The sequence below is a fragment of the Microtus pennsylvanicus genome, chromosome 5 (assembly GCF_037038515.1).
Source record: "Microtus pennsylvanicus isolate mMicPen1 chromosome 5, mMicPen1.hap1, whole genome shotgun sequence".
NCBI lineage: Eukaryota > Metazoa > Chordata > Mammalia > Rodentia > Cricetidae > Microtus > Microtus pennsylvanicus.
Window position 1 is genome coordinate 43,551,266 of NC_134583.1, and position 14,827 is coordinate 43,566,092.

A 14,827-nucleotide genomic window follows, 5' to 3' on the forward strand; every position below is an offset into this window, starting at 1 on the left:
CATGCAAATAGATACATTAACAGTTTCTCACGGCTCCCAAAGAAACCTCATAAAACAAGCTGGTCATGTCTATAATCCTAACATTTTGGAGGTGGGGGTAGAAGATCAAGAACACAAGGTTATCATAGACTTCTAGCAAGTCTGAGACAGGGCTGTTTCAAAAAGAAAACAGAAATGGCTGAGAATGTAGCTCAGTTGATAGAGCACATGCTTAGCATGGGCCAGACACCACATAAAACTGGACATAGGGCCTGGCAAGGGAGTGGAGCAGGTTAAGGTGCTTGCTGCCAATCTTGGCATGTGTGTTCAACACTAAAAGCCACAGGGTGGAAGGAGAGAATTAATTCCCAGAAGTCAGGGTCATTCTCTAATCTCCACATGCTCTCATGTTGGATGTATGCATAGACACCTGTAAGAACATTTTTAACTGGGCTTGGAGGCAGGAGGATTGGAAGTTCAAGGTCATCTTTCGCTATATAGCAAGTTTGAGGTCTCAACTGTGTCTCAAAAAGAAATAGCTGGGCGGTGGTGGCGGCGCAGCCTTTAATCCCAGCACTCCGGTGAGTTCAAGGCCAGCCTGGTCTACAAGAGCTGGCACCAAAAACTACAGAGAAACCCTGTCTTGAAAAAAAAAAAGAAGAAGAAATAAGAAATAAAGTAGTCTTCATCATGTTCCCATAATTCTTTTTCATATACTCTACATACCTTAAGTACTGACTTCTGGGACAGTGTGTATTCCTTTCCAGAACTCTTTGTCCTTAATCCAAAGGATGGGGCTGAACATGTGCCTGAGGTCAGCAAATCGGGAGTTGAATGTCCTTGTGTCCCCCAAAAGAAAGAAGCCTGAAGTGTGTCCCCCTCCCCATTTGTGTGTGTGTACATATGCATGTGTGTGATTGTGTGTACACGTGCATGCACATGATATGTAAGTGTGTTTTGTTTTGAGACATACTATTACTAAGTAGTCGAGGTCTAGGGTGCCCTTGAACTCATAGCAGTCCTCCTGCCTCAGGTTTCCAAGAGTTGGGATTATGAGTGTGCACCACCAACCTGGCTTCTTTAGGTTTTTTGTTGTTATTATTATTATTTTTTAATGACAGGATCTCACTGTGTAGCCAAGCCTGGCCTGGGATCCATGGTGGTCCTGCCTTGGCCTGAGACATTTAAAGAGCTACTTTTAAGTAGCAGACACTGTCTTCTTTGAATAGATGAGGAAAGGCTTTCTTATGAGCAGGTTTCTTTTTTGTTTTGGGGTGGGTCTTTAATTAATTAGTTAATTAACTTATTATTATTTTTAAAATATATCATTGTCTGGTTTGGCTCTCACTATATAGGCCTTTATGACTTGGAACTCAGACATCTGCTTGCCTCGGCCTCCCAAGTGCTAAGTCTAAAGGCATATACCACACCTGGCCCTGAGCCACATATTTATTTTATTTTATTTTGGTTTTTCAAGACTGGGTTTCTCTGTGTAGCTTTAGAGTTTATCCTGGAACTACCTCTTGTAGACCAGGCTGGTCTCGAACTCACAAAGATCCGCCTGCCTCTGCTCCCCCCCCCCCCCCCCCGTGCTGGGATTAAAGGCGTGCGTCACCACTGCCTGGCCAAGGTCTTTTTTTTTTTAAGGTTTGTTTTTATTTTATATGTATGAATCTTTTGCCTGCATGTCTGTGTGTGCATCGTGTGTGCCTGGTAACTGAGACACCAGAAGAAGGCATCAGATCCCCGGAACTGGAGTTACAGCCAATTGTGAGCCATGGGTACTTGGAACTGATCTGCTGGGCCCCTTGTCCTTGGATCCTTGCCAACTAGAGGCTAACTATTGCTGTCTGAACAATTCCCATACTTCATTTGTTTGAAAAATATGTACTGTTTTCATTCCAAAGACAAAAGAATCGAAGCAAGAGACATTCCAAGTCTGGGGATAAAACTTAAGCTGTGAGCCCTCCCTGCTCTCTAAAGCCTCCTGGGCTCAGTGACCACTGTAGCACCAAGCAGGAGACACACATCCTCCTCTAGACTTGTGCATATTCACACATGCCCTTCTCTGACAGAATACAGAGCCCACATGCCACCTTGTCCCTCCTGTCTATAGAAATACTGCCATCACGAAGCTTTGGTGCGAATACGTATAACGCTACATATACATTCTAATTAGGAGTTTACTGCTTTCCAAACAGTTCTCAGAGGCAGGCAGGAATTTTATTTCCTTTTGGTATGAAAAAACAGGTGAAATGTCACACAGGTGTCTACTTTTCTTCCTTATATTGCCAATTGATAGTTGCCTTGGAGTAGGACACTGTTTGATTTATGTTTATTTTCTCATTTCTGCACCCAATGATATTTATTGATCTCTATCTCCATTAGACAATGGAGATATAAGTGGATCGTTTTACTTTAATGGCACTCTGTATTAAAGAGGAAAGATGTGGTAATATTGGCTTTTCAGAAGAGGCTGTTTTAGAGCCTTTTGGTGAAGGGTTGAATCCCTAGTGGTACAGTTTTTGCAGTTGGGGTCACGGGACGGTAGATATCAGCCAGGAAAGGAAATGATACCTCTGATTTTCTTTTCTTTTTAAGTTATGCAGTATCGCCATCTGGTGTCCATCCCAGGGATGGTCAGCTCCTTCCCAGAGACAAAGTAGGCAGCAAAGTGCTCTTGTTGCAGAGCTGCTTGTAGGTTACTGTTTGTTCTTTTCAGGGCTGCAGCCGCAGACAAGTATGGACCTGCTGTTTTTAAAACATTGAATTCTATATCTGTCTTTTAATCTTCTATTTTCTTTGTGGATATGGTCTCTTATAGCCGAGGCTGACCTTGAACTCCTTATTTTTCTGCCTCCACCTTCTAAGTGTTGGGTTTATAGATGTTCTTCAACATGCATGGATATTTTCATTTTAACTAAGTAGACAATGTCCCCCTGTGGGGGGGGGGGACTTTTTATTCTATAGTCTGTATTTTCTTTCTTGTTACTACTTTTAGTGGTGGTAGTGATGGTAATCTCATTGTGTAACCCTGGGTAGTCTGGAACTTGCTATAAAGACCAGGTTGGTCTTGAACATGCATTGATCCTCCTGCCTCTACCTCTTATGTGACTCCAAGCATGTACCACAACATCTGACCTTTTCTTTTACTTTCCTGTACCTCAATTCTAAATCAATCAATCTTTCTTTCTTTCTTTCTTTCTTTCTTTCTTTCTTTCTTTCTTTCTTTCTTTCATTTCTTTCTTAACGGTGTCTCATTATATAGCCCTGGCTGGTCTGGAACTCACAGAGATCCACTCACCTCTACCTCCAGAATGCTGGAATTAAAGGTGTGAACCACCATGCCCAGCCCTTTTCTTTTAAAATATTTTTCTTACGTTTACTTATTTATTTGTTTGTGGGGGGGGCAGTATATCATGGTGTGGGTCTGGAAGTCAGAGAATAACTCACCAGAGTCTGTTCTCTCACTCTACCATGTGGGTCCTTGGGATAAAACTCAGTTGTTGGGGGGCTAGAGAGATGGCTCAGTGGTTAAGAGCACTGACTGCTCTTCCAGAGGTCCTGTGTTCAGTTCCCAGCACCCATATGGCAGCTCACAACTGTCTGTCACTCAAGTTCCAGGGGATGTGACACCTCCACATCAATGTACATAAAATAAAATTAAATAAATTATTTAAAAAAAACTCAGTTGTTGGGTTCAGCAGCCAACACCTTTACTTACTGAGCTCCCTCGCTGACCTCTTCCTTCTTTCCTTTCCCTTTTAGTTCCCCCTTCCATTCTCTCACCTTTCCTGCCCTCTCCTTTCTTACTACCCCACCCCCCTTTGGACTAAACCAAGGACCTCAATTGCTAAGTCTCTTCTCTACTATCCTTAATCCTAGTTCCCAGATAACTTGGTGCTTCCTGCTAAGTTAAAAAAGACCAGACAGTAGCACAGTTCTTTTAATTTTGAGAGCAATTAGTAAACTCTTTCTCTTGGGTCTTGTCTTAGTTGGGGTTACTATTGCTGTGATGAAACACGATGAGCAAAAGCAACTTGGGGGGGAAGGGTTCATTTAGCTTATACTTCTACGTCACTGTTCATCATCAAAGGACAGGAGCTAAGGCAGGGCAGGAACCCTCACCCCGCCCCAGTAGAGGGGTGCTGCTTACTAGCTTGCTCATCATGGCTTGCCCAGCCTGCTTTCTTAGTAGAATCCAGGACAACCAGCCCAGCACCTACAGTGCACTGGGCTCTTCACCATCAATCACTAATAAAGAAAATGCCTTACAGCTGGATATTTTGGAAGCATTTTCTCAATTGAGTTTCCCTCCTTTCAGATAACTCTAGCTATGTCAAGTTGGGATAAAACTAGCCAGCACAAATCTACTCCAGACATTTCCTTCCTTGACTCCTTTCAGTCACAGTCAATCACTCATTCTTTTGCCTCACTCAACACCACGCATTCATCCCTTTATTGTAGAATCACACTGTAGACAATCATTAGTCTACTGCTGGTAAACTTTGGAATAGGCAATGTTTCCCCCACTTCACCCCCCACCCCAGACAGGGTTTCTCCGTGTAGCCCTGGCTGTCCTGGAATTTGCTCTGTAAACCAGGTTGATTTACACACAAACTCACAGAGATCAATTTGTCTCCCGAGTGCTAGGATTAAAAAAAAGTATGTGCTGCCATCACTTGGCTAGATAAAGTTTTATTGTTACAGATTTCCTTAAAATCTTACAACTATGGAAAAACCATAGGACCAAAAGCAGCAGATAGTCTTTTAAGACCTGTTCAGTCCAGTCCCCTGCTTGGACATGCATCTCAGTGTGTGTGTCTAATGATGTGGGATTCCTCTCTGTGTGCTATGAATATGTTTTATTACCATTGGTTATTAAAGAACCTGGCCAACAGCTAGCATTTTTCTCCTTTGGCAGCTCTATATCTCGGTTCAGATTTCCTACCGGGCTTTACTAAGCCATTGGCCTAAACAACTTCTTTAGTAACCAAGGGTAATAAAACATATTTATCGCATACAGAGGGGAATCCCACATCATTCTCTGTGTGGCTGTGTACAAGCACAGTGCATGCTGCTTGGAACAGACATTTGAGAGTCTAAGAGAGGTCCAGCTAATTCTTCTCTCCTTCCACCACCTCACCTGAATCTGAAGCATCAGGTATCGCCTCACTTTATCTATCGTTAGGCGCTTTCTACATTTATTGAACCTTCCATACATCTTGAAATGGGAGAATAATTGTAGACTTTGATCACAAGGTTTTAATTCTAGCCATTTATTTCCCTTCTTCATACTCAGTCTGTCCCAGACTGATGTGGGACTCAAATGTGTCCTGCCTTGCAAACTAGTGGTTGTTATCATTTCGGTGTGGGTTACGTTAGGGGAGGCATCCCATGTTTGTGAGCCTGGCTTTGTGCTCTTGTTTACTAGCAACAGAAAATGGCCAACTTAAGAATTAAGGCTAATGACTGTGGTTTCTGTTGGCCATGACTAGCTCAGATCTACATAGCCAGCAGAGAAACTTTATGCTGAGAGCCTGTGGCTCTTGTTTTCTTCCTTATCATCATAATTCATGGCATACTAGCTGGCACCTCTTTCCTCCTTGCCTGGTCTCCTCTAGCTCTCTATATTGCCCCCCTTCAACTCCTAGACTGCACAAGGCCCAGGAGGAGCACCGCACAGTGGAGGTAGAGAAGGTCCATCTGGAGAAGAAGCTGCGCGATGAGATCAACCTTGCTAAGCAGGAAGCTCAGCGACTGAAGGAGCTGAGGGAGGGCACTGAGAATGAGAGGAGCCGCCAGAAATACGCTGAGGAAGAGCTGGAGCAGGTAAGAGAGTGCACCAGATGCCTCAAGGGGTGTATTAGGGCAGGGGCCAGAGTCTGACTGGGAAGCTTCATGTGTGAACCTTTCTAAATATGGTTCAAATCTTTCCTCTAGACTTACCAATAAGGGTAGTGGGAAAGCTATAAAAAAATGTTTACTGAAATTCCATCTTACACCTGTAAGAATGGCCAAAATCAAAAACACTGATGACAACTTATGCTGGAGAGGTTGTGGGGAAAAGGGAACACTTCTGCATTGCTGGTGGGAATGCAAGCTGGTACAGCCCCTTTGGATGTCAGTGTGGTGATTTCTCAGAAAATTAGGAAACAGCATTCCTCAAGACCCAGTAATACCACTTTTGGGTATATATCCAAAAGATGCTCAATCGTGTCACAAGGATATGTGCTCAACTATGTTCATAGCAGCTTTGTTTGTCATGGCCAGAACCAGGAAACAAGCTAAATGCCCCTCGATTAAAGAATGGATAAGAAAAATGTGGTACATTTACACAATGGAGTACTACACAGCAGAAAAAAATAACAACGGCTTGAATTTTGCAGGAAAATGGATGGAGCTAGAAAACATTATTTTGAGTGAGGTAACCCAGACCCAGAAAGACAATTATCACATGTACTCACTCATAGGTGGTTTTTAAACATAAAGCAAAGAAAGCCAGCCTACAAACCACAATCCCAGAGAACCTAGACAACAATACGGACACTAAGAGAAACTTACATAGATCTAATCTACATGGGAAGTAGGAAGTAGAAAAAGACAAGATCTCCTGAGTAAATTGGGAGCATGGGGACCTTGGAGGGGGGAGGAGAGAGGTAGGGAGGGGAGCAGAGAAAAATGTCGAGCTCAATAAATATCAATAAAATAAAAAATGTTTACCATTATTTTCAAAGAATGGCAGATAATGGGAGATAAAAGTGATTCTTTTATACCTCCCCTTTCTCACTGAGGTATTTTCATCAGGTGAACAAATCCTAAGTATCGAGCCGCTAAGTTGTTACGTATGGAGATGCCCGTGTAAGCACCACTCAGAAAGCTCACTTTTGATCTTGTCCAATTTTATTCCAAGAATAACTGTTGTCATAACCTCTAAACTAGATTAGTTTTGGATGATTTTGAATTTTATAAAAATATCAGTGGGGCTGGAGTTAACAGTTAAGAGGATGTTCTCTTAAAGAGGACTCAGCACCCATGTTAGTTGGCTCACAAGTGCCTGTGACTCCAGCTCCAAGGGACCCAACACCCTCTTCTGGTCTCCATGAGCACTGTACTCATATGTATATCTTCCATCCCACCCACAATATACACACATAATATAGTGCTAGGAGTGTGATTAGTACTAGAATCTTTTCCTGCCATACATATAATTCTGGACTCAATCTCCAGCACAACAAAAATAAAATAAAACAACAAAAAAATGGCATTATGTATACATGCTTTTTGTGCTTGGTTTCTTTGAGAACATTGTAAGAGTCAGGTTACATGTAGTGATTGATGATTGATTTCCATTACATGACAGTCTTAAGAAAGTAAAAATAAACAAAAACCACTTGGGTGTGGTGGTACATACCTTTAATCCCAGCTCTCAAGGGTCTCTGTGAGTTCTAGACCATCTTGGTGTACATAGCAAGTTCCAGGCCAGCCAGAGCTATATAGTGAGACCCCCGTCTCAGAAAACAAAACAACACTCCCCCCACCCCCAAACAATACTGAATAGATAATTGGGGATTAAGAGCACTTGGTCTTGCAGAAGATCCAGGTTTGAGTCCCAGCACCCAAATGGTGACTCACAATCATCCATAACTTCAGTTCCAGGCGGGTCCAAGCCCCTCTTCTGACCTCTGAGAGCACCAGACACATATATGATACACATAAATACATTCATAAAAAACATTCATACATGTAAAATAAATAGTTTTAAAAAGAAAGTAAAAAGGCAAACCACAATCAGAGAGGAAATATTATATATATATATATATATATATATGGGTAATGTGCACACGCCTGCACACATACACACACACACAAATGCTTACATCCAGGGTATATAAAGAACTCTTACAAACAAGAAAGACAACTCAAGTTTTAGTTTATTTTTAGTGTCTAGCAATAATTTTATTTTATAATCAATCTACCACACACAGATCTAAAATACCAAATTGGTCCCTGTTAAGCAATTTGAAAATCAGTATACAGGGGTAGGGGAAGCTAGAGGCACAAATGAATAGTAAAGAAATCTCACAAAAGTAGAGGTGTAGGTCCAGTGAGTTTAACATACAGTTGAGACAGGAAGGCCACTGCAAGTTCCAGGTCAGCCTGGGATATAACTAGTGAGACTCTGTATCAGAAACAACAGCAAAATTAGGAAACAAAACAAAACAAAAACTGGAGTTGTGGTATAGGCCTGTAATCAACCCTTAGGATTAGAGGCAGGAGGATCAAGAAAATTCAAGTCATGTCTGCTACCTGTTGTGTTGATGGCTGGCCGGTGCTAAGGTGAACTAGGGAAAAAAAGATTAGAACCTCTAACTCCTGTTGACTAAGGAGCCAGTATATCAGAGGCAGAAATCACTGAGCAAGGGCCCCTAGGATTTAGCTCTGTGGGGTTTACAGAATACCCTTAATATAGATTCAGAAGCCCTCAGAGCTTGGTTTGTCTTTTTGCCACGCCATCTCTGTGTAGTGCCATCTGTATCTTTGTACTCAGGTGTGGACACAGAGATCAAGAGAGATCAAGAGAGGTCTCTGAAGGCCTCCAGTGTTTCAGGAAGCTTGGCTCAGCACAGGGAAGGCAGGGAGACAAAGCGGCTGTAGACTCTGCATGTTGGTGGGAATGAGCTTGCACCTCCAGCTTTGTGACTGTTAGCAGTGGGCCCTGGACATGGAGCTGAGCTGGGTGGGGTGGTTCAGATGGGCAAATGGGAGTCACAACTCCTGCTCTGGCATGCACCCATGTGATCAACCTTGTCTCAGCTTGCTTTTCCTTCTGGTTGAGTCTTGTAGCCAGGACCTTGTAAATGTAAGGTCAGGGTATGGCTCCATCTTAAAATATTTCCTTAGCTCCCAGAACTACTCCCAGTTATTCTATTGCTCATGGAACTGTTTAAGGTTTCTATTGCTGTGAAGAAACACCATGACCATGGAAACTCTTTTTTTATTTTATTTTTTATTGATTTTATTGAGCTATACATTTTTCTCTGCTCCTTCCCTGCCTCTCCCCTTCCCTTCAGCCCTCTCCCATGATTCCCATGCTCCCAATTTACTCAGGAGATCTTGTCTTTTTTCTACTTCCCAGACCATGGAAACTCTTATAAAAAAAAAAAACCATTTAATTGGATGGCTTACAGTTTTAGAGATTTAGTCCATTATCAACATGGTGGCACATGGCAGCTTGCAGGCAGACATGGTGCTGGAGCTGAGAGTTTTACATCTTGATATGCAGGCAACAGTAAGTGAACTGGCATACTGGGTGTGGCTTGAACATATATAAGAGACCTCAAAGTTCACCTCCACAGTGACACACTTCTTCCAACAAGGCCACACCCACTCCAAGAAAGCTGCACTTCCTAATAATGCCACTCCCTTTGGGGTCATTTTCTTTCACATCATCACAAGAATCCAGTATGCTGGAGTTTAGGAAATGCCAAGGTTTGCCAATTTTAACTATAGCTCAGCTCAGGTGTTTGAAGCTTGTTCTAAAGCACTAGACTTAAATCCACCTCCACCCTGGACCCACTGAGCTGTACCCCTTTACTTTCAGACTTTGCCACTCTGCATCTCTTCAACCCAAGTTTCTAAGTGAGAAGAGATTCACACGACAAATGACCAGTTATAAAAACCAATATTAAGGAAGTGAAAGTTAAAATAACAATGAAATACCATTACATCTACCAGAATGCCTACAGACAAAGGTCCTGCATCAGTGGTAGCAATATTCGTAGGTACAACCATTGTAAAAAAGTACTTGGCATTTTCCTACCCCCTTCTCTGCCTCCAGTGCTGGGAATCAAACTTGGGCTTTACATGTTATCAAGCACTCTACCACTGAACTACATTCCAGACTCTGTTTGACAGTTTCTACTAAAGCTAATGCATAAATGCTCTGTTGCTTTATACCCAACGGAAATGACTGTTTATGCTCACTAAAAGATATATATTCAGTAACACTACATCTATTGTAGTGCTAGTCATAAAATCTAAAAAAGCCAAGTTGTTATCTACAGGAAAATGAAAAAATTAATTATAGAATACTTAGTTGAGTATTACTCAGCAATGTAAATGAGCCCTCACCTAGAATCATCAAATGCCACCATGAAGAAAATGACTTGAATCCACGACCTTGCTAGGCAATTACTCTATTGCTAAGCCATATTTCTAGCACAGTTTTTTAAAATTTGATGCAGGCTCTCTCTCTCTCTCTCTCTCTCTCTCTCTCTCTCTCTCTCTCTCTCTCTCTCTCTCTCACACACACACACACACACACACACACACACACACAATCAATCAATCAATCAATCATTCAATCAATTTAGGCTTGAATTCATTTTGTATTCCAAACTGTCTTGAATTTTTTCCCCTAATCTCCAGTCCTCCACAGTGTCTCAGATTAAGGCCTGCCACTAGGCTTCTGCCCCCTATCTTTTCTTTTTGAGAGAGTCTTGCTATATTGCCCAGGCTGCCCTTGAACTTGTGATCTTCCTGCCTTAGCCTCCTAAGTGGCTAAATTATGTGTGCAGCATCATGTCTGACTTCACAACCCTTTTAAATCTTAAAGAATATTTTTAGAAAAGAAAATTGAAGTGCACACGTTTGCCCTGCTTCCCTCCTTTTTTCTTCTTGGATCCCAGAAGACAAGAGAGGTCCACACTGTCACCTCTGCTGGAGCTACCCATGACAGTTGGGTCATGGTTCTCACTCTTTTTTTTTTTTTGGTTTTTTCGAGACAGGGTTTCTCTGTGGCTTTGGAGCCTGTCCTGGAACTAGCTCTGTAGACCAGGCTGGTCTCGAACTCACAGAGATCCTCCTGCCTCTGCCTCCCAAGTGCTGGGATTAAAGGCGTGCGCCACCATCGCCCGGCGGTTCTCACTCTTGATGAGTCTTCACAAACGGCTGCCATCTGATTTAGAAAGAGTCTGAGCATGAAGTGGCAGGGTTTCTATCAGCTCTGGAGGGACATATGCTTCATTAAGTTAGGAAAATGATCTTACTGGAGTGTTTACAACCATTCGTCCAGTGAAAATGGACGGCCATTCCAGCTCTTTGTATGCACTGTGCTATATAAAAGAAATTATAAAACCTCCAGAAATTACTTAGGATATTCTGTGGGAGTTTTACTGATGATATTTACCCTGTTAGAAATTAAGAAATTAAAGGTGGTGGTGCACACCTTTAATCCCAGCACTTGGATGGCAGAGGCAGGCGGATCTCAGTGAGTTCGAGGCCAGCCTGCTCTACAAAGCGAGTTCAAGGACAGCCATAACTGTTACACAGAGAAACCCTGTCTCAAAAAAAACCAATAAATAAATAAAAATAAGATTTGAAGTCAGGCACTGTAACTCATTCCTGTAGAAAAACATTTAAATATTTAGTAAATAAAAAACTGTACTATTACCAATCAAAATAAATAACATTTTATAAAAAAAAAAAACCTAAATTTTCCAAACTAAAACCATTTTTTTTTTAAAGACAGGGTTTCCCTTTGTAGAGCCCTGGCTGTCCTGGAACTCACTCTGTAGAAGAGGCTGAGTTCAAGCTCAGAGATCTGCCTGCCTCTGCCTTCCAAGGGCTAGGATTAAAGGCATGTACCATCTCTGCCTGGCAACTAAGAACAATGTAATAAAAATAGTGACTCCTTACAATTTTACATATCTTTTAAATGTCTGTCTTATTGGGCTGTGTCATAGGGTTTCTATCGATGTGAAGAGACACCATGACCACAGCAACGCTTATAAAGGAAACTCTTAATTTGGGGTGGCTTGCTTACAGTTCCAGAGGTTTAGTCTGTTACCATCATGGTGGGAGCATGGTGTTGCACAGACAGTAGCTGAGAGTCCTGTATCTTGCAGGAAATAGGCTGTGTTCTCTTTTCGTTGTTTTTGATACAAGCTCTTTCCCTATGACTAGGATAGCCTTGAACTATTGCTCTCATCCTGCCTCTGTCTCCCAAAAACTGGAGTTATAAGTGTGCACCACCACAGGCATCCTAGATTCCCTTATTAGTGTCTATATTGGGTCTCTTGTAGGAAAAGAGAGTAAAAATGGGAATTAATGCCAGACATAGTGACTCATGCCTAACTCAGGAGGTAGAGGCAAAAGGACCAGAAGTTCAAGACCAGTTTCTACTGCATAGTAAATTCAAGGCCATCCTGAGCTTCACGAGACCTTTCCTTAAAAAACTAAAACTAAGACTGTAGAGATGGGTTAATGGTTAAGAGCACTGGCTGCTCTTTCAGAAGGCTGTGGTGTATGCCCTGTGTGCTGGAGTTATAGGCAGTTGTGAGCTTGTCTTGTGGTGCTGGCAGTTGAACATGTCCTCTACAAGAGCACTGTGCACGCTTAACTGCTGATTCATCTATCCATCCACCAGAATTAAAATTCCAACCAAGTGCTTTGTCTACCACTTTATGGTATTTTTTAAATTTACTATTTTTTTAATGTGTATGAGTATTTTGCCTGCATCTATGTCTGTATACCGTATGTGTGCCTGGTGCTCAAGGAAATTAGAAGAGTGTGTTAGATTCCCTGGAACTGGAGTTACAGATGGTTGTGAGCTGTCGTGTGGGTGCTGGGAATTGAACCCAGGTTCTCTGGAAGAGCAGTCAGTGCTCTTAACCTTGCATCTCTCCAGCCCACGTTATGGTGTATTTTTTTTTTTTTGGTTTTTCGAGACAGGGTTTCTCTGTGGTTTTTGGAGCCTGTCCTGGAACTAGCTCTTGTAGACCAGGCTGGTCTCGAACTCACAGAGATCCGCCTGCCTCTGCCTCCCAAGTGCTGGGATTAAAAGCGTGCGCCACCACCGCCCGGCCGTTATGGTATATTGAAGCCCATATACAGACTCCAACTCACAGTAAGATGATTCAGTGACAGATATATTCCTGAAGAGACCAGGAGGGCTGACAGAGACTGGCTGTGTGACCTGGAGACTAAGTTGATGTGATAGGAGAGAAGAGTGTGCTGGGACCAAAAAAAAAAAAAAGCCTCTATTTGAATTCTTTTTGTTTTGTTTTTTCAAGACAGGGTTTCTTTGTGTAGCTTTGGAGCCTGTCCTGGAACTTGCTCTGTGGACCAGACTGGCCTTGAACTCACAGAGATCCCTCCTGCCCCTCCCTCCTGAGTGCTGGGATCAAAGGCGCGCAGCCACCGCTGCCTGCCAACAGCGTGATCTTAAGTAGGCTGTTTTTCTTCTTTGTGCTTAATTCTTTGTATATGAAATTCAGAGAACAATTATTGTCATGTCTTCCTACTGCAAGAATTGTAAAGCAGGTATGGACTCAGAGTTTTGAAGAATTGTACAGAGTGCTGGAGAGGGTCTTAATGTCAACAGTCAGACCCACTTTCTGTGTCCTCATAGGTTCGCGAGGCCTTGAGGAAAGCAGAGAAGGAGCTGGAATCGCACAGCTCATGGTATGCTCCTGAGGCCCTGCAGAAGTGGCTGCAGCTCACACATGAAGTGGAGGTGCAGTACTATAACATCAAGAAGCAAAATGCCGAGAAGCAGCTGCTGGTGGCCAAGGAGGGGGTGAGGCCTGCTTTCCTGTTGGCCTCCTTTTGCCCTCTTCCCTCCTTCCTGTCCTCTTCTTTTTATGCTCCCTCCCTCTGTTCTTTCCTACTCTACCTGTCCCTCCCTTTGAGTGAAGAGATACATTGGCAGTGGGTTCTGTTTCCTTTTCTAGTGTACAATTTTCTAATTTTTGGAGGAGGTACTGAGTATTGGGTACTCCCTCTTGTCTCCTGGGCATGATAAATCAAGTAGGGGTGGGCAGAGGGCAAGCTTTTTCAGTTTTCCCAGCTGCTACAGGAATAGAAGCTCTTCTGGGCTTGGGGCACTGGCACTGGACCCTTTACCTCTCAACCGGTCCACTTGCTTTCTCCCCTTGTCTTACTTCACTTTTCTCTTTTCCTTGTGAAGCTTAAGTTGTGTTAGTGGGATGGGAACCCAGCTACAGGAAGGCCTTATGTTTTTCAATCATGAATCCAACTCTCTTTAAGCTGGGTTCTTCATCTTTGCAGGCTGAGAAAATAAAAAAGAAGAGAAACACACTGTTTGGTACCTTCCATGTGGCCCACAGCTCTTCTCTGGATGATGTGGATCATAAGATCTTAACTGCTAAGTAAGTAGCACCAGTTATCAGCTCCACAGTGACCATCTTAGAGATTGACCCTAATTCCATCTTCTCATGATGGGGTAACATCTCTGATCTCCTGCCCAAACCCTGATGCAGCTCCTACTTTGCTCTTAAGTTTATGAATATATTGTGGTTTTTATTCATATATGTCTATACCCCATGTGTTCCTCTGAAAAGTGACCTTGTTCTTGTTGGGGCTGCCACATGGCCCGCACCTGCAGCTTTCTTTCATCTGTCTTTAGGCAAGCACTAAGCGAGGTGACAGCAGCACTGAGGGAGCGCCTGCACCGGTGGCAGCAGATTGAGATCCTCTGTGGCTTCCAGATTGTCAATAATCCTGGCATCCACTCCTTGGTGGCTGCCCTCAACATAGACCCCAGCTGGATGGGTAGTACTCGCCCTAACCCTGCCCACTTCATCATGACTGACGACGTGGATGACATGGATGAGGAGATTGTATCACCCTTGTCCATGCAGTGTAGGTGACCTCTTTGTAGGAATGAGAGAAATAGCATTTGGTGTACAAGATGAGAAGTCTGTTGCCTCTGCTGTGCTTGTACAACAGTTGGGGAAGCTAACCAGAAAAGAAGTCAGCTCCTATCATTGATTAATAAAACAATTCACATTACGATATGTCTTTATAACTGTCCTTTTAATAT

General features: G+C 42.8%; 1 protein-coding gene across 6 annotated transcripts in view; it reads left to right on the forward strand.

Annotated features, from left to right (window-relative positions):
- Stim1 (stromal interaction molecule 1) overlaps window positions 1-14,827 on the forward strand; it is a 190,951-nt gene that overhangs the window by 165,916 nt on the left and 10,208 nt on the right. For all 6 annotated transcript variants that reach the window (XM_075971708.1, XM_075971713.1, XM_075971711.1 and 3 more), the window contains exons 7-10: window positions 5,634-5,811; window positions 13,394-13,561; window positions 14,053-14,153; window positions 14,411-14,646. In XM_075971708.1, coding sequence (XP_075827823.1) covers window positions 5,634-5,811; window positions 13,394-13,561; window positions 14,053-14,153; window positions 14,411-14,646 — 683 coding nt within the window. The remainder of the gene's footprint in view (window positions 1-5,633; window positions 5,812-13,393; window positions 13,562-14,052; window positions 14,154-14,410; window positions 14,647-14,827) is intronic.